The sequence below is a fragment of the Myxocyprinus asiaticus genome, chromosome 29 (assembly GCF_019703515.2).
Source record: "Myxocyprinus asiaticus isolate MX2 ecotype Aquarium Trade chromosome 29, UBuf_Myxa_2, whole genome shotgun sequence".
Classification (NCBI taxonomy): domain Eukaryota; kingdom Metazoa; phylum Chordata; class Actinopteri; order Cypriniformes; family Catostomidae; genus Myxocyprinus; species Myxocyprinus asiaticus.
The window spans coordinates 18,302,635-18,329,615 of NC_059372.1; the positions used below are offsets into that span (position 1 = coordinate 18,302,635).

The window sequence follows — 26,981 nt, forward strand, 5'->3', positions numbered from 1 at the left end:
TACCTCCACAGAGAGCTGTAGCTGTTTCTCTGTTAGTCCAGTAGAGGCCAGTTTGGATTCATTGTCAGTGATGCTCACTGCTGCCTTCTGTTTACCTGCTAAAAAGTGAGATACAAGGAACAGATTTACTGATGTACTGTAAACCTAAACAGTGGTCCATTCCAAAACAAAAGAGCCTGGCTAAAACATGAATCTGTCTCAATTTAATAACCCTAAAAGAAAAAAATAAATAAATACAATTGCAGATTATCAGAAATTATGAGATAGGTCAATCACTGTTGTCAAATATTTATGTATTATGACCACTTCACTGTATAATTGACCATTGCCCAGTCAACTGATTTGTTACATGGAAATCTCTTGAATCAATCTCTTTCTTCTCACATAATAAAATAACTTCCTCAAATCAATATTTCAAGTCCATTTATTTACTTGGCAAGTAACCATGTAAAAAGTAGGATAATGAACCGTCAGATGGCCAAAATAATGATAATGACTAGCTGAGTGTAGTCAAGTCATTTTTATTTGAATAGCGCCTTTCACAACACACATCGTTTTAAAGCAGCTTTACAGAAAATCATGCATTAACAGAAAATGAAACCGTAATATCTATCAAGTCTTAGAGTCATCATTGTGTAATTTGATTAAATACAATTATGAAGTGTGTATAAAAAGTAATTAAATAACAACTGTATTTAGAAATCACAGTGAGCAAGCCAAAGTCGACTGTGACAAGGAACCCAAATCTCCATAAGATGTTGGTTAATGGAGAAAAATAACCTTAGGAGACACCAGACTCACTGTGGGGGCCAGTTCCCCTCTGGCTAACAGCATGAATATAATGCCGATATTACTTATTTATGTGCAGTGCAAGTCATGGTCTAAAATTATTAAACTTAAGTGTTAAGGGCCAGTGTTTAAACAATGATTCTGTAAGAACTGATAAAGGAAAATAATTAATTTATAAAGCATGGCAACAAAAAAACAGCTGGTGCTGTTATTGAATGTTTTTAATTCAATAATTGTATTCCCAAATACATTGCTGACAAGATACATGAAAAAGTGCCTTACCAGTGAAACTGCCAGAGGTGGTGGTGCTGCCGCCAACAGCAGTAGTTGCTGTAGTGGCTGGCTGAGCGGGCGTCGTGACCAATGATCCCTGTGTGGAGCCCATACCTGCCACTGCTGGGATGGTCCCTGAACCCACTGTGGCTTGAGTGGCAGGGGCAGAGGGGGGGGCAGTGGGAGCCTGAGGTACTGGGTGGCTGGCCGGAACCTCCGTGGCCTTGTTGTCAGGCAGAGCAATGGAGATAAGAGAGAGCAGGCGGAGCAGTTTCTCAGTGAGTAGAGAACTACGACGGATCACTGGGTGGGACAGCATGTTCATCAGCTGACCCAGCGGAGATGCCTCTAGGCTAAACAGTAGCCCCTCTGTCTCACCAGCACCCCCTAGGGGCACAGTCTTCATGGAGGCCTTGCCCTTACGGCTCACATTCATGTTGTCCAGCTTGACCAGGAGGTCCCAAAAATCAGTGGAGATGCCGAGGGACTGTGGTGTACCTGAGCAGGTGCTCAGAGAATTATAGGCAGAAGAGGGATTGCCTGGGATAGCTGAGGAATTATTCTGGCTGGTGCCACCTGACCGGCAGCTTCCACTCGCAGTTGGTGTTGAGCTGGCACAAAGACGAGAGTCCAACTCCGATAAGGAGGAGGACAGAGGGTCCTTACACCGCTGCTGAGTGAAGTGACTAGGGAATACCTGCAGACAATAAGAGACAGATTCAGGGACTTCAAAAGAATTAACTGACAAATGGCTTGGCTAAATGCACCACCATTGCTTTAAGGCCAAAGTATACTTCGGGTATGCGTGTTACAGATTCCTCCTTGCACAGTATGTGCGATGCAAATTGCGTCATCAGCACAGCCGTGTGCCTTGACAGCGCACTGCCTAGATTTTCTTGACTCGTGCACGCGGTCCTCGTCTTTGAATGCTCTGATCATTGACTGTACTAAAAGAGTGTCACAAAGCAGTTGTAGTGCACATGCATCGCTCGCAGTCAGAAAAGTATACTCAGAAAAGCAACGTGGTCGACCGGGTGTGAGGCGATCCGGAAAGTGCAAAAACAAAGTATACCCGGGCCTTTAGAGCAGTGGTTTCTCAACTGTATTTGCTTTAAGACCCAGATTTTATATTGAACAAAAATTTCTTTTTAATCAAACATTTCAATGTTTTATTTAAAGGACATGTTGGCAATCTGCCTAATTTGGCTAGCTACTACAGAGGGGAAATTAATTTGATCCAAAATACTAGAGTTTGATTGGATGGACAACCTTTGACCTCAACAACAAAAAGATCCTGCCTTTTAAAAGTTGATAAGCCCGTTTATTTTGCTATCCTAATTAGGCATGATTATATGGACGGATACATTTTATTATTTGCATACAGTATTGTATTTTTCCCGTGGTGTCTTCAACCCTCTCAAAAAAAGCCTGCGACCGATTTCTTGGGTCGCGACTCACCAGTTGAGAACTATTGACTGAGAGCTCTTTGGCTCAAGGGATGGTCTCGTACCTTGGCCAGTTGGATGAGGGTATCCAGTACATGTCGACAGACAACTGGAGCTGCTTGTGGGTGAATGTGAACAGTTGATCCACCTCCTCCCCCTGAACAGGCCACTCCTGTTCCTGAAACTCCACCTACAAGCCCTCCTGAGCTCATGCCCCCTCCTGAATGCCTCTCCACGTGTTTCCTGCCCGATGCCCGTTGGATCTGAAAGATGTTGGTCCTGCATCCCAGAGCTGCATCCATCGATACAGACAGCCAGGAGAGCTGACTGGAACTACGTGACTCTACTCTGTTCAACAGCTCCAGAGAGGAAGATGAGGATGAAGAGGCTACAGCAGCCTGCAGGGATGAAGAGGAGCCCTTGCCTCCGCTGGAAGAGCCCTGGCCAAGCGAGCGCTTTCCACGAGACTCTTCCAGGCGTGCGGTCTCCAGGCAGAGCTCGCTCTCACTGCTGCGCTGCAGGATGGACAGCAGGCTGCGGATGACCCAGCCTCGTGTCTGTGAGTGGTAACACAAGTTACGCAGTACTCGGTGGAGACGGCTGGTGTTTAACTTGGGCTCATCCACAAAAAGCAGCACTAGAAGGCAGGACAAGGCTTCGTGGTCCAGAAGGAGACGCCCCCGCAAGCGCAGGAGAGAATCCACATTAGAACTAGATGGGCTACATTTAAAAACAAACAAAAGATAAATTACAGATACTGGAATTGTAACTATGTAACCATAAATGGAATACGCTGCAAAAATAACAACCAAATCATCTTTCATTTAAAGGTGCACTCAGTAAGTTTTTGTGTAATTTTGGATTTACAGTGACACCTAGCAGCGTAGATGCAGAATCATTCAAAATCAGTAGTTTTCAGTCACAGATTCCATTGTCTAAATTCACTTTTCACAGTCAGCCACGTGAAAGTATCCAATAACAGGGTAGTTACTGAGATTACGTGAGTAATATTAAACTGGTCATGTGATTCTAACATGACAACCCACAAGAGGGAGACCCTCTTTATGTAGTGAACATTATTTACATTTCAAAATTACAACTGATTTCTTTTTCTTTGAATTTTGTCCCCAATTTGGAATGCCCAGATCCCGATGCGCTTTAAGTCCTCATGGTGGCGTAGTGACTCGCCTCAATCCGGGTGGCGGAGGACGAATCTCAGTTGCCTCCGCATCCGATACCGTCAATCCGCGCATCTTATAATTTGGCTGGTTGTGCACGTTACCGCGGAGACCTAGCGCGTGTGGAGGCTTCACGCTATTCTCCATGGCATCCATGCACATCACACCATGTGCCTCACCGAGAGTGAGAACCACATTATAGCGAACACGAGGAGGTTAACCCAACGTGACTCTACACACCCTAGCAACCGGGCTAATTGGTTGCATAAGAAGCCTGACTGGAGTCACTCAACACGCCCTGGATTCGAACTTGCGACTCCAGGTGTGGTAGTCAGCATCTTTACTTGCTGAGCTATCCATGCCCACCTACAACTGATTTCTTAAGAGAAAAACTTTTTTAATGAGGGAAAAAAATATGTAAAATAAATAAATAATAATAAAAAATAAAAAAAAAATCACTGAGTGCACCTTTAAAGAGATTAGTTAATCAAGCTGTCAGTCCCTCACATTCTGTCTGTCATATTCTTTTGTTCCACAGAGAAAAGAAAGTCATACAGGTTTGGTTCAACATAAGGTTGATTAAATGTTGACAATTTTATTTTGGGTGAACTATACTTTAATGGAGAGATATATTTCACATTTATGTTGCTATTTTGGTTCCATCCTCAAACTCACCGGCTGTGGTTGGTGCTCCCTCCCATTTGAAACGTGCCTCCTCTTTGCACTGCCAGCCGAGTGTACTGCACCCCACGGTTGCCACCCAGGCGGCTAGTGAAAGCGGGTGAGCGCAGGATGGCGGACAGGGCTGAAGAGGAACTGTGACCGAACAACCTCTCGTGCATCAGCTGCCTCTGCCTGGCCTCCTGTTCCCTGCGCAGTGCTGCAGCCTCTGCTGCAATGTCTGGGGGCATGACTGCCAACACGCTGTCTTCCATGTCCTCCAGCACAGACCGCCGCAGCTCAGAGGGTAAGGTCTGGATGAATGTGACAGGGTCCAGAGGTTGATCACCCTGTGTGGGTTGCTGGGATAACTCTCGGCGCTGCTGTTCTGCCCGCTGCTGGGCCAAAACCTAGTGACCAATCACAAGAAAACTATCATGCATAAATCACATTTTTGGAAGTCTTTAGAGTTTACAATTAACCAATATAATGTAGTGTACACAAGTAGCTTTTGGCTTCAGCGCAGGTTTTGGGAAATTTTTTTTAATTATCTTTTAAATATAAATACAATATTAAGTAAACTTAAACCAAAGCTAAAATTAAGCAAAATGTTGCATAGTCGCACACATATTAAAATGTAATAAATAAAACAAGAAAAAAGTACAAACACATAATGTGTATTTTAATTGGCCATGCAATGAAAGCATCATAAATTCAATAAATACATTAATATAATACCATACACGTTATTGTAGGCCAAGCTTAAAATGCAAAACTCAATTTTATACACTGTAACAGGGGGTCCCTGCTCCGTCTCTCAATCCACACCAAGAGGACCTTCACCATAAAAAAAAAAGTTGAAGACCTCTGCTCAAAACAAAAAGACAAGCGCAGTTGTTTACTCATACCTCCTCCTGAATGGCAGGTGGTAGAGCAGCCAGGAACTCTGGGCTGACCTCCGTCAGACCTGGCCCTCCAGCCAGTACAGAGCTAGCTGTAGATGCCAGCGTGGAGGCGACAGGAGGGCGAGAGGGGGGTCTGATTCCCAGCTGGTTCTGCAGCACCTCCCGACGGATGTCCTCAGGCAGTGCAGCCAAGAAAGATGGGTCAACACCTTCAGGTAGACTGATGCCTGCATGGCAGTGACAAAAACCATTTAATAAATGGTTGAGTGCTGCACTGTGCATAGAAATGGTTTTCTCTCTTTCATCAACATCTGCTGAGACACTGACCTGCTAGAGGGTCTTCCTCCTCATTGCTGGTAGATGGGAGGGGTTCCTCTTGGATGGCCTGGGATTGGCTATCTGCACTGTCACTCCGGGGCATGGTCTCTCCAGGAGAAGAAACTGAAGTTGAGCTGAAACATATCACAAAAAAATAAGATTTCTACACAGTCATCTAAAATATAGTCAATAAACCAAGTTTGTTGTACTCCAGGGTTCCCACTCCTTTTGACCAATTAATTTACATGACCTTTCCATGACTTTTGTGATTACTGGAAAAAAAATTATTATTTTTTTTACATCACTATATAGCGATTACACTTACAAGAGCAATTTCTAGCGATGAAATATTTTTTATCTGAACGTGACTAGAAATATTTATATTTACAATTAAAAAAAATTCCATGACTTTAAGATTATTCATTTCAATTCCAGACCTGTAAAACCAAACTCTACAATTCTCTGATATCTCTCTTTGATTGTACAATAGAAGCTTATCCTTTTGGATAAGTTTAAGTGTACTGATTAATTCTTAGTTTAATATCGGCTACATCCACTACCTAAGGACCACACATTTAATTGAACAAGGATATAGACACCTTTTATTGAGCATTCATGTACTAAAGTAAATGTATCTCTTAATGTGATTGGAAGAAACAAGCTCCTAACATATTTATTTATGGAATTACTATGATTAAAATGCTCACCCCGTTTCTGCATCTGTCTGCCTGTCTGCGAGCCCACTGGCACCACTTCCTGACAGTTCCTGAGACATGTGATTGGGTGGGGCCGAGCTGGCGACTGGCTCGTCCTGCATTCCTGAGGCAGGACTGCTTGTATCCATGGGTGATCCTTCAAGCTGAGACACACCCCCTGGCACAGGCTCTGAACTCTCAGCTATATCTGGACTGAGAGAAGCTGAGACATACAAAGTAGGGAAGACATGCCTCTGTCAATACAAACTCAACCTGCTAGACACTTCAACATATGCAAAGCAAAATGATGATATACTGTATATATCTCATGCAGTAATTGCATGGACAATGCAGTGGGATCATTCAACAATTCTGATAAAGGTTCAGTCTCTTCAAAAATAATTTTGCAGAAACTAAGTGCTTTGGCATATTGAGGTGGAATAAGAAGTGGTATCCACTTGAAAGTGAATGCTACTCCACTTTACCAGTGTGTAAAATTTAATTGTACAGTATTTCAGTTTAATCTACCTTCCCTGACTGCATCCAATGCTGCTCCTTCTCCTCTCTCACCAATAGTGGGTGCAGGTGACATCTCCATCTGAGATGCTTCTGCCTCACAATTCAACCTATCAGGTGCTGAGAGCTGGGGTAGCGCTGCCCCTGCCAAGGCCCCATGAGAATCAGGATTGGAGTCAGCCAGCAGCAGTTCTGTGATTGGCTGGTGAACCTGCTGGCTGATAGCTGTTTCCAAGGAAACAAGGGCTTGCTCGTGGGGGGCAGGGGTGGTTGGGGTGACTTCTCCTGAAGGGGGTGCTGTGAGGAAACCCTCAGAGGTGCGTGGAGGGTCCAGACAGGACGAAACCCCGCTCTGAACCTGTTCTCCTTCTGACCAGATAAAAGAATGAAGATGAGTAAGGAATGCCTATTGGTGGAGATTATCACTTCAATGTTAATGGTCATAAAGTGAATTACACATCTGTGGGAGAAGGCAATGAAACTCCAGATTCATGCATGATTAAAGGTCTGCAGTGAGGAAGGCAGTAAATTGTATAGTTATCTCCTTCGAGGGCCACACTACACTGATCCCCAACAACAACACAACTTACTACCTCACCACAACACAGCCTGCCAAACAAGCTCCCTGAGGGATCATCTACCAGAGACAATGTTGACAATTACACATTACATGCATGGGCAAAATAATAACCAAATAATACGCTGTATATGTTCATACTGACATTAATGTGATGAATGCAATTAATATAGATTTAACCTTTCTGCTCATAAAGTTGATATTCATAACTAAGCAATTGCCTAGTAACAACTGGCTGATTGTGTCACTGATTGTTGCTGTCGAAGTGATGGAAGGAGCCAGAAAGATCATCCAGTTGTTGAGCAGTTACCGTGGGAAAGACAGTAGACTGTATAGTTATCTCCCAGATCTGGTGTGATCCTAAAACTATACAAACTACTACCTCATTCCACAGCCTGCAGCAGAACTCATCCCAGATTCTCATCCCAGAGAAGAACCAAGATCCTTCACCATGTGGAAATTAATATTTTCACATTTCTGATTCCAAAATCTTCAGATATAAAAACTTGCACTAAAACACAAAATATAGCATTCAATATTAATTTCACCAGTAAAAGCACAAACATACACTCTTACCTGCAGCATTCTCTCCAGCTCCATTGACTGTTCCAATCCCAGAGCCCTGTGGGAAATAAAATCATTAATTTCTCCATCCGTGCAATAAAACACATTAATTGGCCCTGCCCTAATTCATTACTGTACTCCTTATTTTCTCTACTTGCTCATTCTACACATCTATTTCTTACCTGCAGACTCTGTTCCCGGGTCTCCTCCCCAGCTGAAGAACTCTCATTCTGTTTGGCAGTCTCCTCCTCTTCTGCCACCTGTCTCCTCCTTTTCTCTCTGCGTTCCTCCAGCTCCTCATCTCGCAAACTCTCCAGGTGCTGCAGGATGGGAACCTTCACCACTGAGAGACCAAAGCACAAGCCTTACCATTAGACATGCTTTGCAGTGCATGGTAAACAACAGGTTCTATAATCAGGTCTCAATACAGATTGCCCAAGGCCAGTACTGCATTGTTACTACATCTTGCACTTGTGTACATGCGTTTTAATTAGTCCTGTCAGTTGATTGACATTTTAAATTGTAATTAATCGCGATTAATTGAAGATTTTGAAAGTGTTGAAATGTAACTCAATATGTACACTTATTTTCCTGTCAAAATGCATTTCCTTCTTAGCACAGATTTTTTTTTTTTTAACAATAATGCTTTAACATTTTCCAAACAAAACCTTCCACAGTATAAAGATAGAAATGCACTAAAATAGCACCAATGCAAATAATATTTGCTCTTCTACCCCTATTGCTTCTGTCACATCTATGTATAACAGAAATAGTAAGAGTAGTATGGCAGTATGCCATTACGAAAATGACCAACATCTTCTGTAATCATTAGCTGATGCTTCAAAAGCTCAGTGGCAATGAGTACAAACAAAGTTGAAATTATATGAAATGAGCAGAGCATCGATAAACCTTCCACGGGAGAACAAGCCGCGCAGCGGTCCCTCATCTGTGCCATATCTCGTTTTTGGCATGTAGGTGAAGAATTTGATGTGCTTGTGGTACAATTCTGACTCAAAGAACACAAAGTCCCATCTGGGTTTGTAAGAAGTCCTTTCTCCAACACTTGACCATTGTCAAGGAATCGCTGTTGTGGGTTTCTGCAGTTTAATGTCCCTGCCAGACACATCACAAAGATTCCGCCCTACTCCAACCAATGTTTAGGACTCAAACGGAGCTGAATAATATATCAGAATCTAATGTGAATATTGGTAAATGTGTTAATTGTGATTAAGAAAAATTACTGCGTTAAATATTAATTAATCGCATGTGTTAACGGAATAATTTTGACAGCTTAGACACAGTTTCCACGTGGTATTAAGATGCGTTTCTGGTGATCCGATCACATGTGGTCAGCACTAAATACAGGTCTAAATGGGGTCTAAACGTTTTGTGATTGGATCACATAAGAATGTGGTCAAAAACGCATATGACCACATTGCATTTGAGGTGTAAACGCTAATCCATCTTGTATGCATCCCGGCAGCCGTGAAGCACCATCCCTCACCTGTCAATCAACCACTGTGCTAAAAACCCTTGCTTTAATATCATGCAGCAACACACTAGTGATTGATGTATGTCGTCATGAAACAAGAGACCCTCCCTTCCAAATCCGAACACAAGTGGTCACAGGAAATGCATTTGTGACCAGGTGTAAACAGCCATGTGTCCTACCTGACCACATGTGATCAGATCACCCGAGACACATCACAATACCAGGTGGAAATGGGGTCTTTGTTTTAATGCCTTGTAAACTTAAACATTTGAAGTTTTCAGTGTACCGAACACTGTTGCTGTGAAATCTTCTGAATTAGTCATGTCACCAGGAAAATCTAGCTTGCTAACACAGATTGTTTTCCAGCACAAATGTGTAAAAAAAAAAAAAAAAAAAAAAAAAAAAAAAAAGAAATCGACTATACATTTGTCAATGTTAGCAGGGCAAGTAAAAATCTGAAATACTGGCCAAACCAGGCCAGCAGAAAAAAATCCTTATTGTTAAGCCCTGAAAATAGATTAATTGTGAGATGGTCTCACCTGCCACACAGTCATGCATGCTCTCAGCATCCAGAACTTTACACTCATCAGTCCATCTGGTTAAGGCAGTTGGGATACTTGAAAGGGTGCCTGTAAAACAGAAAGGTTTAGCAGGTATATCTGTAACTGTTCATTTACAGCAGCATGTTTGTGGGTGACTCACCAGCTTGTCCTCCTGTGCTGCTCTGCTCATGGAAGAAGTCATCCAGCAGCTCATCGTCCGAACGGGCGATAATGTGCACATCCTCGTTTCCCACCAGGAGACGGGCACGCCCACGGGACTGCAGGGGCAAAGAGCTAGACAGCTGCAAGATATCAGCCGCAGCACTAGGGCCCAATAATCTGAGACAAACACACACAATAAATATATCAGTTAAAGCTGCACTGCAAATTTCTGCAGCACAAGCAAAACCAAAGAATGATTCCCAAACACTCACCCCATCTGCCAATGAATTGAAATGATGAAGATGAAATACTGACTAAATTTATGACATTTTGTTTTAATAAAAAGACTAAACTTACCTCTGCAGGATGAGTGGAGGGTTGGGTTGACGGTTACCAGGGTAATGTACATGGATAGTGTGCCCAGTGTTGGCTGTGAGCTGGCGGAGAGAGCGTTGGCTGCGTCCCATGCCCTGAGCCAATCTACTGCTGGTGCCTGATCCCCCAAGTGTCAGCGAGCCATGGTCAGCGTGACGCACCATCAGAGGGTGGGAGCTGGGGATATTTCCTGGCGAGGGAGGAATGTCAGCTAAAAGGTAAAAGACAGAACATAAATGACACATTATTAAATTCTTATATCCAACCTCCTCAGGCTGACACTGTTCCAATTTTTTATTGTTTTATTAATTCATAGTAGTTTAGATATGTTTTAATCTAAAAGCAAATGACTTACCAGATGTGGAGAACATGTTATCAAACTCTATGATGAGGTCATCATCTCGATCGAATCTCTCAAAACGGATGTGTGGGGCAGCGTTAATATCAGGAAAATCTTCATCCAGTTCCATCTCAGAGCCTTCATCATCATCATCCTCATCTCCCTCTTCATCATCCTAAGGACAATAGGCAGGGCAGGTAAGTAGAGAGCACAGAACATAATGAAGACCATTTTACCCTCCAGTGTGGAAAAAAAATAAATGGAGATCACCATCTTGGCTTTTTAAATCACCATTACCTGATCCTCTTCCTCTTCTTCCTCCTCCTCTTCCTCCTCATCCTGACTGTCCTCATCCTCATTGCTGCCACTGGAGTCTTCCTCCTGTGTGTGCTCTTCATCCTCTGGCTCCAAGATGTTCATGGAGTCTAAATCAACAAAAAGAACAAATGAGTGAGTCTTCCCCAAGATAGATGTTACAATCTGAGGGTTAAGAGGAAAATTTATAAAACAAAAACTTGCAGTATAGAACAGACAGTGATATTTGACAATTTTGGCCAATTAACTGAGGCATTAGTTCTCCCTTGTGTCAGTTTCAAGAGCCTTGTCAATGGATTTTTCAATGTGAATTGATTAAATACAGTGTAAAAAAATGTAGTGTATGCATGTACATCTCAATTGGTAAAATTAAACTGTATTAGCCTCCATTACATACATTAGCCACCTGCCAATCTACTCCCTAGAAAAACCTGTTTTGGTCGAATACTAAACAGAATGTTTAATTATAAATCATGCACATGTGTTTGGACTGGTGTTTTCCCATGTCTTTTAGATAGACCTCAGTTCTAGTTCCAAGTGTAACTAGAGATGAGATTCACATCATACCCTCTCTATTGGCCTGCAGGGTTGAGGCCTGACTCATATTGGAAGGGGCTTCATCCATCAGCACATCCTCTTGAGACTCATCCTCTCCAGAGCGACCCACTATTTAAAAGCAAAACCAATCAAAACCAATCACTTATCCAACATTGTACTGCTTTGCTTCCATATTTGACCACTTACCGATGATGGTGCTATTGACAGTCCCTGCATCTCTCTCTAAAAGTTCATCTATCAAATCCACCAACTCATTCTCCACCTACAAACGCACATGAATAAACATCTGTGTGAGTCAAACAGTGGGAAGATTTTCACTTTCATCTACTGAGAACAGTTTCACAAACTGGTGTGTTTCTAACCTGCATGGCCTGAGTGCTCAGCACCTCAGGCTGTCCAGCAATGACCACAGTGTCTCCCTCGGTTTCACCATCCATCAGGTCAGCATCTGTTGTTTGACCACGGTCACGGTTCTCAACCGGCTCTGCCTCACCTGCCTCTCCTGTAGAAAATATCAATCATTAGACCTTATTGAGCTAGGAGTTAAAATTATTAGTGATATAAGAGTTACCCTGATCCTGTGTGTTGCTGTTGCTGTCCCTGACTGTGCCAACAGTGTCATTCTCTGTCTTGTTCTTGCTGGATCCCCCTTTACCCCCAAAGAGGCTGCTGGGCTGGTTCACGATTCGTGACAAAGTCTCCAAAGGCTTAAGGGCAGCATTTACTGTGTTTGCCATGTTGGGACTATAGTAAATCAAGCAAAGCAACAAGAAACATTGTTTTTTAGAAGGAAAGAAAAATAACTACATTTTAAAATCAACCAATTTAAACCATTAAAACAACGCCTGATGAAGGTTGCATGACCGAAACGTTGCATTAATACATTTATATACAGATTGCAAGCAACAGCAGTGTGCGGGATTCATTCCTTTGGTTACTCACAAAATCAACTAATTTAAAATGAAAGAAAATGCAAATTGATTTTATTTTAAATTTCACTTAAGGTATATTTAAACATTAACGACCCCATGAAATTAAAATCTGAGTTGTGACTTTTTGTCCATGTCTTTTAGCTTTGAGGCTATCTAATATGTTAATGTATCCCTAAATTTTGACAAAATTACCTTCCCCCAATACCACTTGCCTCTGACTAGCAAAAGCAAGTAGCAAATCATGGTTCATGGCTGTACCAAAAAAAAAGAAACAAATCCTGTCCCACCCAAATTCCTTTTTAAGAAGTAAATAAATCAACACAAGAAAGAAAACTGCGCTTGTCAAGCCATATCATGAGGTCTTGAAGCCAAAACTTGCATACGGAGACAGTGTGAGGCACTACCTGGATAGATCGAGGCTGTGAGGCACACGGGCGAGGTCATTAACAAGGCCTTTCTTCAAGAAGAGGCGGATGATATTGTTCATTCCATTATGTTGGGTCTTGGCTGTGGCCGTGCTGTAGAAGCTGGAGGTGGAAGGGCACGACTCCATAATGGTGCTGATGATGCACATCACTGCCTGCAAGCTGCAAAGAGAAATCTATGTTCACTTCAGTTTCACCTCTGATTTCATCTTTGTACATTAAGTGCGATTTGTAATATAGATACACACCGGGCATGTTTCTCTGTGCCCTCTGCCATTCCCAAAGCCCGGCTCAGAGCAGCTTTAACCTCGTTGACCAGGGCCGCTTGGGCATCAGTGCCCGTGCCAGCTGCAGCGAGGCTGGCCAGGAAAAGGCGTGCAAGGGCAGGTGTGTCCTTGTCCTCTGAGTTTTGGGTGTGAGGGAGCAAGTGGTCCAAAACAAATGCCAGCACACTGCAATCCTATGCACATACACAGGGTGAAAAACAACACAATAAATGATAAGGTTTGAAGAGATGAAACAACTTGAGACTGCACATGCACTGCAATAATCAACTGTTTCTCAGAGTCCAGACAACTTCTTCAAAAGAGAACAAGAAATCTCACCATAAAAAGTATTCACCACCTTGGAAGCTTTTCCAAGTGTTTTTTATTTACAAATTTTTTGTTTAACCACACTGAACCACAGAGGACTTAATTTGTGTTGTAAAGAAAGTGATGAATTTGACCAGAAACACTCAGGCTTTGATGCAGCTTTGGTTGCAAGTCAACTCTAATATAACCCACCTCCTTGATGAGCTCTGATTGGCCAGCTGTATAGTTGTAGGAGGTGATGAGAGTGGCAATGCCAACGTAGGAGCGCACCAGCTCTGCCAGCAGTCTCAGGATGGTAGAAGTGGGCATAAGGGGTTTGCTGGCCTTGGCTTTAGCAGCTCGGCTCTCCTCTGAAGAAGCTCCCTTCTCTCCCTCCTGTTCCTTCTTCTCTTCACGCATTTCCTCAGGCGTAGAGGCTAGGGACGGAGAGAGAACAAGGAGAATAAAGAAGTCGAAGGCCGAGTAAATGAACCAACATAAGTAATCAAATGTGGTCACTAGGGCTGGGTCTTGATACAGATTTCCGGATTCGATTCCAATTCACAAGCTGTCTATTTGATTCCGATCTCGATTCGATCTTGATTCATATGGGTACATTTCTGTTATAATGTCCATTTTGCTTACATATAAAAGAAATTCTCTCTCAGCTAATGCTCTTACTTTAAAAAAAAAAGAACCTTCTAGACAACCCTTCTAGGCATAATTTGAAAATATTAATTGTACAAATTACATTTTATCATTAGTTTTTCATCAAATTGGTCACATTTTAGCTTTGTTTGAATTAATGTCTTGAAACTGCATATCTTATGGTGCATCTATATTTTTGTTACACTTGCATAATTTTTACTTTTTACAAATATTTACATTGATAAATTGAACATCAATTCTATCTCTTTAAGACTAGTGGCATCATCCAGTAAGCGCATATCACGAAAGAAGGCGTAATTTCTTTAGTGCATCCATGTGCGATTAGAATTAATCTGTGGATCTCATCTTTGGACACACAGAATGAGTTAAACCAAACTTTTACGCTCAACATGCAGAGAAAGCACCTCTATGCTAATAACTTCTCCAATATACTACTAAATGACTGGTCAGTGAAATCTGAACATTTACTAGCCAGTGGCTAATCAACGTCGATCAAACGAAGATTGCGATGCATCCGACAATTTATATTTTGCCCAGCCCTAGTGGTCACAGTGTGAATAAAAAGCTCAGTGACCTAAGGGAATCAGAGAGAAAGCGCGAGTGTGAGAGAGAGAGAGAGCGCGCGAGAGAGAGAGAGCGCGAGAGAGAGAGAGAGAGCGCGAGAGAGAGAGAGAGAGAGCGAGCGCGAGAGAGAGAGCGAGCGCGAGAGAGAGAGCGAGCGCGAGAGAGAGCGCGAGCACAAGTGTGAGAGAGCGCGAGAGAGAGAGCGCGAGAGAGAGTGAGAGTGAGTGTGTGTCTGTTCACACCTTCTCCCTGTGGAGTTCCAGACTGGGAGGATTCTGCAACAGCACCATCTGCAGCAAACACCTGAGTCTGATAATGAGTATAATTAAAACCCACAGTTAATGCTAGTCCCACACTACAGAGTCCATTATAATTCACATACAATTGGGGCTACTGAGTTTTTCATACAGGAGCAATAGTTCCTTTGCCAAAACAAAAGAGCCCACCCTTAAATCTGTATTATGACCCAATTTCTGTCTGTGTGTGGCTCCTTTTCAAATGCAAGTTTTTTACCCATTTTATCATCTGTTGGGAAAACTTTGTGTAGAAAAGTAATAGCACACCTCTCCTCAACAAACTGCACAATTTGAGCCATCACTCATGTCCACAACATAAATGGTATGGGACGAGTTACACCAACATTTTAGGCATAAGAAAAATAAGTATGAACAATAACAATAGTGATAGTTGCTTTAGCAAGCAGCAATAATTATTGCAGTCTATGTAAATTGATAATACACAAAAATTACTTATAACATGCAAACATTTTATAACACAAAGATTACACAATATACATCAAATAAATATTTTACACACACAGCATATACATGTACTAGACTCTTACATTTATGTGGAAGGCAGACTGCGAGTCGAAGTCACTGCCCTGTCTGGTGAGTCTGTACTGCTGGTAGACATCATCACCAACATCCTGCAGGATTTGACACAGGTCCTGACTCCCCGGTACTGCCGCTGCCCGCTCTTCTCCTCTTTCTGCTACACATAAAATGTAGAGACCCCATGCATTGAGAGAAGTTTATGAGAGATGACAGCTGGATAGATCTAGATGCAAGCACAATCTCCTTTTTCTGGTTTCTGCATGCATCTCTTACCCTCCTCTAGTGCATGATATGCTGCTAGAGCATTCAGCATGTCACAGATGACCTCTTTAATCGTCTCTGGTATGGAGGGCAATGGAGACAGCTTCAGGGGTGTGGTCTTCACTAACTGGACAGCATTTGGACCCTTAATTCTGAAGTTCTCAAACTCATCATCTGAGGCTGAGTAATGAACAGAGAAAGTCACATGTTAATTGGTTTATGAAAAATACATTTGCTGATATGTGGAAGATATATGGCTTTTATGGAGATTTTGTCATACCAGTCCCAGCGCCTCTCGGGGCTGGTAGAGCAATTCGGATGCAACTCTTGGCAGTTTCTGTAAAGCACTCTGGGTTGCGGCAGGCCGCTGGGCCAAGAACACGCAAGATGTAATTGATTTCCCTGGAGCCCAGACTACCGGACACCACACCTGAAGTAGTGCTTCCTGCACCACTGGTGACTGCAGACCGCACCACCTGAGAAAAGATGAGAAATAAAATAACACAGGAATGAGTCCTGTGGATGCCCCCTTAAATTTCACCATGAAACAACATTCACAACCCATTTCAGCCATGCAATGTGACATATTTCCAGGGAAAACAGAATATTTAATGAGAAGGAAAATGTTTATTTAACATATATTAATATACTGGTACTTGTTATAAATGTATCATTATTTTGTAAAGAAGTCTTAAATGTTCAGTTTCTTTTGCTAATACAAAAGAAAAATGTAGCCTTCAGGTGAATAGAACAGAGCACCTTCTCCATGGTGTGACGTAGTGTGGCTGGGTCCTCTATGATGTGTCGGAAGAGAAGTGTGACCAGTGGGGTGAAGCCATTGAAACCAGAGCTCTGCGTTAGGTTCAGGATCATACGTGTACTCTTAAGCTCTGCAAACATCATGGCGTAATGGTGAGTGCGTGTGAGACGCAGACAGAGTCGCAAGGTAGCGTGCAAAGTGTCCGGGTCCACAGGAACGCTGATCATGCTGACACAGGCACGAATCAAAACGGTTATCATCTCCTCTGTCATCCCCTGCACAACAATGCCGCTGGAGCCAGTGGGGTCCTGAAGAGTGGAGGGAGCTGCTGTGTTTGAATCCTTCTGCTCAGACTCCTCTTTAGGGGGCCCCATCTCCACAGCTACAGAAGTGGAATCTGAAGCAGGGAAGAAAACTGAATGAACTCCTAAACAACCTTCACACTAAAACACTAATAAACTTAAAGTATGAGCAAATTAAAAGTAGAATTCTAAATGAAAAAAGAACAATTATACGCCTGCGGAAATGCGTGAAAAAGGTGCTGTATCTGCGAAAGGGCTTATTGTGTCCTCACCGGTGTCTTTCTGTGTTTCCTCTGTCTTGGCTTTCTGTTCTCCCTCCTCTCTCTCTGTATCAGTAACACTACCAGATTTAGAGGTCTTGGGTATTCGCAGCACCCTCTGCACTGTCAACATAACTGGACGTCTGTTCCCAGTCTCCTCATTCACCTGAAGATGAGTGGGAGACAAGAGTAAGATCTGTTACTCATGATTCTTGATTACTAGCATGTCTAAACTTATTTCATTTACCATCTGATCCACAGCATGTCCTCCGTTTAGTTACAAGTTATAGTTATTACCTGCACCATGGTGTTGAACTGGACAGTGTATCTCCTTCGGCCAGCAGTGAAGCGGACACTGGTCTCTCCCGCCCTCCAGGCTGAGTCTATTGTGCTGTTGTTGCTAGCACTATAGCTGCACCATCGGCCAGAACGGTCATCAAACCAGCGCCAATTATTCCCATTAGGCTGCAGGTACTAAAATGAAAATGAGAATTATGTTAATGTAACACTTCTGTTAAGATACAGAATGTGTCATATTCAGTGTCTGCACTGCCATATTCACAGTATATGATTGCAGCAGATTGCCTTTACACTGCATTTGGCACCAACCTTGTTCATCTGGGCCCTTCGTTTGGATGAAACAGCCATTTTCTCATAGAAGTCAATAAGCAGGAGCACAGGGGTTATCCATCTAAAGAAAAAACACAACAGGGTAATGTTAGAGATAATGGAAAATGACTTATCCTTTTGAAATGAGAGTTCAATCTACTATGTAGACTTTAACATGCATATATTTAATCTCCCACCATAGTCTGTACAGCAAAACTGCGTAATTGCGAAAATGTCTTTCAGCAATCATCATGGTTGAATCACAAACCTTGAGTACATTAACATTTGACCAACCTTGTTTAAGCATTAAAGCTATATATTCTGTGTACAGCTATTTGGTGTGCCCTGATGAACGACAATAGTTCCATTTATGTTATTTCATAGTTTTGATGACTTTACTATTATTCTAAAATGTTAAGAAGAAAAAAATTATAATATAGAATGAGTGTTTCAAAATTTTGACCGGTAGAGTGTGCACACACACACACACACACGCAGTTTCATAGTTTCTAAAATGCTTGAGTCAGCAGTACTGTGCTTTCTAGGAATGCTGATGTCTGAGAGTGAACTCAGTGACTGATCAGTCATGCAGGCAGAGGAAGGACAGTAACTCACTTGGGTGTCTGGATGTCCTTCTGCTCTTTGGCAGCCTGCAGACAGGGCTGAACCACCTCCAGCAGCTTAATCAGCACAGTCAAGACGCCACTGCTCTCCACCACCCGCGCACATGAGAGTTTCAGCTCCTGCAGAACAGAGCAAGACACACTTCCATCAGAGCGACACAGTGGGTGTCTTTACTTATATATGCAGAGCTGGCATGATATATTCCAGTACTTTTAGAGGAGTGTGTATCAATAAGCTCTGGAAGACTGTGTACCTCAAAGATCAGTGTGAGCAGCAGGATGCGGGTGGCTAGGTTGGAAGCCTGGGGGAGGGTGGCCATCTGTCTGGTCCACTCAGACACAGTCTTGGTGTCACTGGTGGTAAGCGGCACAGCAGCCTTGATCAACACATCTGCTGCCTCCCACACCTTTGTAAATACAAAAACATATATACAGTTGAGGATAGAGTCTAAAGCACACCATGGCTGTATCTGAAAACATACATGACCTAGACAGCCTTTATCGGCATCATGTGCACATTCAAATGCTTAGTTCAACATTTATTCGTGACCTGTTCTAAATATAGTCACGTTTAATGGGTGTTGTCAGAAAGAACTCTAATTGGAGTGCTTTTATCCCCTTCAGCTGTGACTATACTCACTATACATCAAGGCCTTGAGTTCTGTATTGCCTTTCCTACATAATAAAATATTTCTACATAATACAATATTAAGGACACAACTTTTCAATAAACTTAATTTAAGCAAATTTATTAAGTGCAATCTTTACTCTTGTATACCATGTATTTGTACTAGGGATCATACCTGCAGATAGAAAAAACTGTCTACAAAGTTATCCGCCACTAGAGGGCGCAATGCATATGTTAACTGTATTCACACAGCGTGTTATTATTTGACTTAATTTCAAATAAAAAAAAAAGTTTAAACGTGAAGTTAATGAACTCGAAACTGTACCTAATATTCTAGTTATTATTAACAGTAAACTCTATTCACACATTCATGCTAAATACAGCATGAGTGACTTAAAAATGCACTGAACTGAAAATATATTAAAGAGCACCTATTATGGTTTTTCAAATATTACCTTTCATGCAGTGTGTTATATAGCTGTTTGTGAATGTAAAAAAAGTCTGCAAAGTTTCAAAAATCAAAGTGCACGACAAATGGAGTTATTGACTCCCAAAAGAAAGAACCGATTCTGAACACCTGAAACGAGTCATTAGTGATTCCAGACTTACTTCCTGTACTAACCTACATAATTTGGTAACAAAAAAACTGCCTCTGGTCTTCATTGGCTGCTCGCAAACAGCTTTGACCCACCCTCAAACACTATACTAAGCAGTAGACCAATCAAAACAGACTGGGACATCTGACCAATCAGAGCATAGTATGCTCTCTGAAAGGAGGAGTTTAGAATGAATCCTTTAGAATGGATCATTGAACGAGTTGTTTTTGATACTGGGAAGAAAAGGTAATGCTGTAATTTAAATTATGAGCAAATTAAAGTGTTTTTTGACCTTGGATGCATGTAAATCTATTGTATGAGACCTTTAAAACAAAATTAGGCACATTTAAAAACCACAATAGGTGCTCTTAAAGAGGAAAATACCAATACTCGCATTTTTAAGTGTATTTAAATTATATTTAAACAGTAGGCTACATGCACATACTTCAGTGGATGTTTCATGTTTTCACGTTTCTTTCTACAATAAGGAATTTTTCTCTGATGCAATGTTGACATTTAAAATTTTGCATTAGAATGGTTAATCAGTCAAAAATCAGATATTGTATTAAGAAAACTTTGAAGAAAAATATGCATCTTGTATTTGGAGTTAAAGCTGTTCACTGCTTACAGTTTGTTGTTGTTATTGGTAATGATTAATCAATTTTCATTCATTAACGTTAACAATCGGGGATTAAGAAAGTTTCGTCAAATTTGCAACCCTAATTCGTACATGTATATGTTATACTTGTACTCTTGTATATCATGTATTTAAAGGAATATTCCGGGTTCAATACAAGTTAAGCTCAATCGACAGCATTTGTGGCATAATTTTGATTATCGCAAACATTTTTGACTTGCCCCTCCTTTTCTTTAAAAAAAGCAAAATTCTGTGTTACACCAAACCATAAATGTTAAAATTTCAAAAGTACAGCCACAAGACACAATGTGTGTTAACATAATTTCAGTGTGATAAAATAACTTACTAACCTTTTCTGTGTAAAAGTTATAGGCAATTTTTCAACTCTGTTGCCATGACGTGTAATGTTAACAAACCCTAAAATGACTAAAACAAAATGTTTTTAACAACTTTACAGCTCAAATAAAGTTTTAACAGAAGAATTAATGCATTTGCTTTATTCAAATGATAAGCTGCACATTTCTGCCTTTAAACCCTACAAAAATTGGCCCCATTCACTTATTGCAACCTTGATTTATGCCCCTTTTTAAAAAAAGAAAATGAGGGACAAGTCAAAATTATTTTTTGTGGTAATCAACATTATACCACAGATATGGTCTCTCATTTATTCACCCTCATGCCATCCCAGATGTGTATGATTCTCTCCTGCAGAACACAAATACAGATTTTTAGAAGAATATCTCAGTTCTGTAGGTCCTCATAATGCAAGTAAATGGTGATCAGGCCTTTGAAGCTCCAAAAAGGAGATAAAGTCAGCAAAGAAGTAATCAATAAGACTCCAATGGATTAATACATTTCTTCTGAAACAATCTAGTTTGTTTTGAGTGAGAACAGACCAATATATAACTACTTTTTCACTGTACATCTTGCCATTGCAGTTTCTAGGAATGATCATGATTTCAAGCTCGATTACACTTCCTACAGCGCCATCTAGTGCTTGACGCATGCGCAGAGCGCTTGCATTGTGTGGACCTACAGAACTGAGATATTCTTCTAAAAATCTGTATTTGTGTTCTGCAGGAGAAAGAAAGTCATACGCATCTGGGATGGCACGAGGGTGAGTAAATTATGAGAGAATTTTCATTTTTGGGAGAACCATCCCTTTAACTTGTATTTAACATGGAATATTCCTTTAAACATGGGTGGAATGCTGTATTGACCAATCAGCTTCCAGGAACAGAACAATCCATTTTGAGTTACTTTTAGTAATCTTAGTCTTAGTGTGGGTTGCACCAACAAGGATTAATCTTAAATTTAGATTAAATCAAGGTTTATCTGATCATTGTGTTGCACCAAATTTTAAACCTTGTTTAAAAATAATCAGGGTTACATTTTAATCATCGATTTAATCCTGATGTACACTTTTACAGTAAATCTGAATTAACTTTAATCCTGTTGCTCCAATATTTTAAACTCTTATTTAATTCTCAGTTTGGGATTAACTTTAAACTTGCAGCTGAGGTGGTTTAAATAAAAAACAGACCTACAATTAAACATGAATGACTAGGTAAATGTACAGTGGATGTGCCGTCACCCCTCTGAGAGACGTTTAGCATATTATTTATGTTTATTATGGTCCGTAATGTGTGCTTTCAGATTGGGTGAGCAAGTGCGGTGGCTCATTTCAGTGGCAGCGCAATTACCCGCTTCCCCATCCTTTACATGCAGAGACACCGTACAGAGATGGGTCTCTCGAGGAGAAGTGAGAGTAGAGCGTAACTTCAGCAATTAAGGAGAGCGGTTACAAACAACAGGTGATCGTTATTGCTGCCCTCCTCTCTTATACTCATTTCAGTCGGCAGCATGGGCTGTTAATTACTGGCCACATTAGTGGTGCTGATGAGGGGAGGCGGTTGATCCGAGACCCGCGTGGTCCTTTTTCCTTAAATTATGATGCCATATTTTAAAGCTTGTGACACTGTACACACTGCTGCAACATTTTCTTAACCTCCTTGATCGGCCCCGTGTACTAACGATCTACAGCTGCTAAATTCAGAATCCATCGTGGCGGACAAAATTAATCGCAGGTGACCGTTTTAATCATGGGTTTAAAGTTTAATCTCTGATTTGTTAAACCGTATTTAAAATTAAGTGGTCCAACACAACTTAAATTAAAATAAAACATGGATCAACAAACCCTGGATTAGCTCCAAACTCTGCTTAATTTAATCCTTATTGGTGCAAGCCACCCTTAGTCTATCGTGATTACAATTAGTGGTCTGAGCAGAAATGAAGGCTGGTGTACTGACCTGATTGACCACTTGTCTAAGGATGAGGTCTCTGTATTCAGAGCCGTTTCTTTTGATGGCAGTCATAAGTAGATCACAGAGACGGTAGACTGTGTCTGGCAACTCATCCAGCAGGTGGAAGCAGCCAGGAAGCATTGAGTCTGTGAAGGCATGTAGCTCTGTGGTGTCTAGAGGCTCAGCTTCCAAGAAGCGCTCCAGACAGCGTGCCTCTTCCTCTTCTACCCGCTCCCTCGATCTCCTCTCGTCTTCCTCGCGCCGGCGAGCTGCTTCCTGCAGACATAAAGCAACAAGGCGGTCACTCATGGGTGACCAGAAAGACTAGAGAACATCTGTCTAAGATGTGAAGTAGACAGGCGAGATTAGACCTATACTGTGCTACTCGGTAATTCCTGCTTTGGTGTTTAAGTAAAAGTAGTGTTTTGTTTGCCCACCTCAGGTGAGTCTGAGCGCTGCTCCATGCTAACTTCTTGACCTAGAGACATGGCAATGGCCCGCATCATCTGGTCTTCTTCAGACATGGTGAACTCCTACAGAAACAAAGCTCACAGTGACTACACTAGCTCATAACTAGACCTGAACAAAATCTGTGACTACAAAATCCAAGCTGAAGTTCGACAACATTCCCCAACACCTTAAGTTTATTTAATAATTTTTTTGGGCACTCTCCGTTCAACCTATTATACCATATTTAGATCCTTCCTCAGAATTCCACAGATGTTCCCTTAAAATCAGCAGAAAAAGGGAAACAAGTATCGAGATTCCTTCAGTGCCTACTTGTGTGTATCCTGTCTGTGTGTGAGTGCGTGTGAGAGTTTTGCCAACAGACTAGACTGCGACTGTGTTAAGCTCTTACCCTGACAGCTGCGCTGAGCAGTGGTGGAGGATGCGTGAGCAGGTATTCTGTGGCCTGTTCCATAGTGCTGGTGTTCAGCAGAGCTTCCATCGCATGCTCTCTGGAAAAGCCCATGTCCATTAGCTGCAAAGGGGACAAAGACACTCTCAGTGGACAATACTGGCTCATTTGACAGTTAAAAAACAAAGACCTTAAAGAAAAAGGAAGTTCACCCAAAAAATTATAATTAAAAACGAATTATTGATCCTGCTAATGTTTTTTTTTTTTTTTTTTTTTTTTACTGTGGAACACAAATTGAGAATTTTGAAAAATATTTATTGATCTTTTCCATACAATGACGCTATATGTTCGGCGATAAACAGCAGTGCAGGAGACACTGGACAACAGTGACCATAGGGTAATGAGAAAACTCCATAAAAGCACCATAAAAGTATAGGGTATCTGAAGGTATCAGCTCATCCAATTTAATACTTAATACCCTTTTCAAAAATATTTAAGACTTGCTTGTTACTTCAATCACTATCGGGGTTAATGCATATAATTACTCACCACTAGATGCAACATGAAGTCACATATTAAAATGGCACGTTGCTAATGCGAGAGTAAAGTGCTGGTTTGATACTGTATGCCTACTGTGTGTATTTTTATGCAGACATTTCCAGTAGTTATTAAAGTTCATTACTTATGCTTATGTTCAGTACTAGTGCCCGACCGATATATTGGTCGGACGATATTAGCCTTTCACCGATATATCGGTATCGGCGTATATTTTACTGATATGCGCAGATATGAAAACTTTTTTTCTGAACATGTAATGCAGAAAACAATGCTTTAGAATTGGTGTCATTACGTAGTTTGTCCAGCAGATCGCGCTCCGACTCCACTGTTTACAGAGCTGACTCTGAAATGACGGTGGCTCTGCAGAGAGGGCAGAGTTAGGTGGGGCGGAGCTGAGCGGCCTCTTCTCGGTAAGCTGCTAACTAGTTTGTGAAATACATACTGGAAAGTTAATAAACAATGACCCCATCATTTTCCCTTTTCAGTACAACTAATATAACGTTAACCCTGTCCCTGACAACCATGTCACTCATGTCGGTTTGCTGTTAGCAGCTATAGATTGTCAGTGCAGTAAGTAATGTAGCAGATTGAAAGGTAAACAAAGCATCTTTTGGCAGCTCAGCAGACAACGGTGCAATGGTGGATTGTGTCTGTTGAGTGTTGATTTCATGCTACATTGTTACCTAGTTGGTGAGACGCAATGCTGGTCCATCTTTTACTCTCCGTGACAACGAGCTTATAGCTAACTAGCTAACCACATAGCTACTTTCATTGCTTGTCAGCTGAGTGGAAGCTAATGTGTAAACATGTTTTCACCAAACTGTTTTGTTCAGGATTCACAGTTGGGTACCCACTTCAATCGAACAATTCCAGTCGTTGCATTTATAAAATGTAATATTTAAAAGTCTGGTTTCCACCGTTGAAAGTTTCCCCTGAACTTGTATATCAGAATATGTTGTAACAGCGCTGCCACTGTTTATCTCGTCTCGGCAGGTGTAAATGCTTCTTGTTTTACAACCTGCCAATAATTGACTGGCAGTATTAAAACAGTCAGCATTTGACTGATACTAAACAGTACTGATGTTTATTTAGCTATTTATTTTATTTGAATTTATTATTTATTTTAATGGTCAGCAACTGACTGATACTAACAAAACACATAATACTGATGTTTTTTAAGCTATTTATTGTATTTTTATTTATTCTTTATTTTCTCTGTGATCATTTCTAGAATTTGTTGACAATGTATAATAATAATATCAAATATTCTTTGATAAAAATATTTAAGAAAACAGCCTTCTGAGTACCTATGCATAGTCATATCAGTGCAAGATCGGTGAACAATCCACATAGAAAAGGTCTGTTTTCATTCCAGCTCAAAAATTAACTATATCGGTAATCGGTGAAATATCCCCATCTAAAATCGGTATCGGGCTCTATTCAGTACTATACAAAGGCACCTCGACTGGATGTCACTCCAAAAATCTTACATAAATATCCATTTATTTTTGTTTATCAGTACACTCACTGAGGCTCTCACAAAATATGAGCACAAATGGCCCTGCATTATTGACACTACCAACAAGCTTCTCCTTGAACTAGACCAAATCGGATTATATATGCGGTCATGCCACAAGTGAAACTTTTTGCTTTAACTCAGCTATATTTTTGCTATATCAGGGAACATTGTTTGAAAAAGCTGGCAAATACCTTTGTTCAACCTGAATGAATGGTGCTTTACCACTGTTCTGAGACCCCACATAACTTCAGCCTGCAATGAATCAGTTGCTGTTTATTAATTTGCACCAATACAGCAATTCAATTGGCCTAATAAAAAGCAGTATTTACCAACATATATTTTTACACCCAAAACATTTTTGAATTAACAGCATGTGCAAAAATTACAGTACAATTTCACTCACTTTTTTGGAACCCATTTTAATATTATTTTATTATATTATTAATAATATTACCATTTTGTGTTCCGTTCAAGTTTTTTATTATAATATAAAACTGAATCATTATAATTGAGGATTATATTTGTTTTTATAAAATAGTAATATATTTCTGTAGTATTTACTTCACCTTCACTTGGAGCTTTTATTTTGGCAGACTTGGAGCCTTTATTTTGGCTAAAAGGGCAGTGTTTATTTAACAGTTTACATTGTTACTCATTTTAAATCTTGTTAAACACTGTCATCTTTTTTGTGATACAGGTGTCACGTTTTTGGATTTGTATAATAACTTGGCTTTGACTCTGGCCTTCAGGACAGCCGATGGAACAGCACCCTCTTTAATTCTAGAGCCCGACCGATATGGGATTTTTGAGACCAATATCGATTTTAGAGAGGGAAAATTCACCGATTACCAATATGGTGACCGATATAACTAATTTTTGAGCTGGAATGAAAACAGACCTTTTCTATGAGGATTGTGCACCGATTTTGCACCGATATGAATATGCAAAGGTACTCAGAAGACTGCTTTCTTAAATATTTTTATCAAAGAACATTTGACATTATTATTATTATACATTGTCAACAAATTCTAGAAATGAACATTGAGAAAATAAAGAAATAAAAATACAATAAATAGCTTAATAAACATCAGTACTGTTAGTATAAGTCAATTGCTGACCATTTAAATAAAGAATAAATAAAATAAAAATCAGTACTGTATGTTTAGTATCAGTCAATTGCCCACCATTAAAAAAGAATAAAAATACAATAAATAGCTAAATAAACATCAGTACTGTATGTTTAGTATCAGTCAAATGCTGATCATTAAAATAAAGAATAAATTCAAATAAAATAAATAGCTAAATAAACATCAGTAGTACTGTTTAGTATCAGTTAATGGCTGACCATTTAAATAAAGAATAAA

General features: G+C 40.8%; 1 protein-coding gene across 1 annotated transcript in view; it reads right to left on the reverse strand.

The window, feature by feature from the left end:
• LOC127420128 (E3 ubiquitin-protein ligase HUWE1-like) overlaps window positions 1-26,981 on the reverse strand; it is a 60,757-nt gene that overhangs the window by 10,864 nt on the left and 22,912 nt on the right. The window contains exons 33-67 of the mRNA XM_051662145.1: window positions 23,541-23,663; window positions 23,119-23,214; window positions 22,688-22,957; window positions 18,772-18,924; window positions 18,510-18,637; window positions 17,895-17,976; window positions 17,583-17,759; window positions 17,298-17,451; window positions 16,723-17,120; window positions 16,244-16,439; window positions 15,976-16,143; window positions 15,711-15,859; window positions 15,109-15,175; window positions 13,847-14,070; window positions 13,310-13,521; window positions 13,041-13,223; window positions 12,276-12,448; window positions 12,067-12,206; window positions 11,891-11,966; window positions 11,714-11,812; window positions 11,129-11,256; window positions 10,847-11,006; window positions 10,474-10,702; window positions 10,115-10,293; window positions 9,952-10,041; window positions 8,103-8,263; window positions 7,933-7,978; window positions 6,792-7,148; window positions 6,276-6,486; window positions 5,578-5,702; window positions 5,254-5,477; window positions 4,361-4,755; window positions 2,573-3,227; window positions 1,072-1,759; window positions 4-98 (exon numbers count right to left, since the gene is read on the reverse strand). Of these exons, the coding sequence (XP_051518105.1) occupies window positions 4-98; window positions 1,072-1,759; window positions 2,573-3,227; window positions 4,361-4,755; window positions 5,254-5,477; window positions 5,578-5,702; window positions 6,276-6,486; window positions 6,792-7,148; window positions 7,933-7,978; window positions 8,103-8,263; window positions 9,952-10,041; window positions 10,115-10,293; window positions 10,474-10,702; window positions 10,847-11,006; window positions 11,129-11,256; window positions 11,714-11,812; window positions 11,891-11,966; window positions 12,067-12,206; window positions 12,276-12,448; window positions 13,041-13,223; window positions 13,310-13,521; window positions 13,847-14,070; window positions 15,109-15,175; window positions 15,711-15,859; window positions 15,976-16,143; window positions 16,244-16,439; window positions 16,723-17,120; window positions 17,298-17,451; window positions 17,583-17,759; window positions 17,895-17,976; window positions 18,510-18,637; window positions 18,772-18,924; window positions 22,688-22,957; window positions 23,119-23,214; window positions 23,541-23,663 (7,011 nt within the window). The remainder of the gene's footprint in view (window positions 1-3; window positions 99-1,071; window positions 1,760-2,572; window positions 3,228-4,360; window positions 4,756-5,253; window positions 5,478-5,577; window positions 5,703-6,275; window positions 6,487-6,791; window positions 7,149-7,932; window positions 7,979-8,102; window positions 8,264-9,951; window positions 10,042-10,114; window positions 10,294-10,473; window positions 10,703-10,846; window positions 11,007-11,128; window positions 11,257-11,713; window positions 11,813-11,890; window positions 11,967-12,066; window positions 12,207-12,275; window positions 12,449-13,040; window positions 13,224-13,309; window positions 13,522-13,846; window positions 14,071-15,108; window positions 15,176-15,710; window positions 15,860-15,975; window positions 16,144-16,243; window positions 16,440-16,722; window positions 17,121-17,297; window positions 17,452-17,582; window positions 17,760-17,894; window positions 17,977-18,509; window positions 18,638-18,771; window positions 18,925-22,687; window positions 22,958-23,118; window positions 23,215-23,540; window positions 23,664-26,981) is intronic.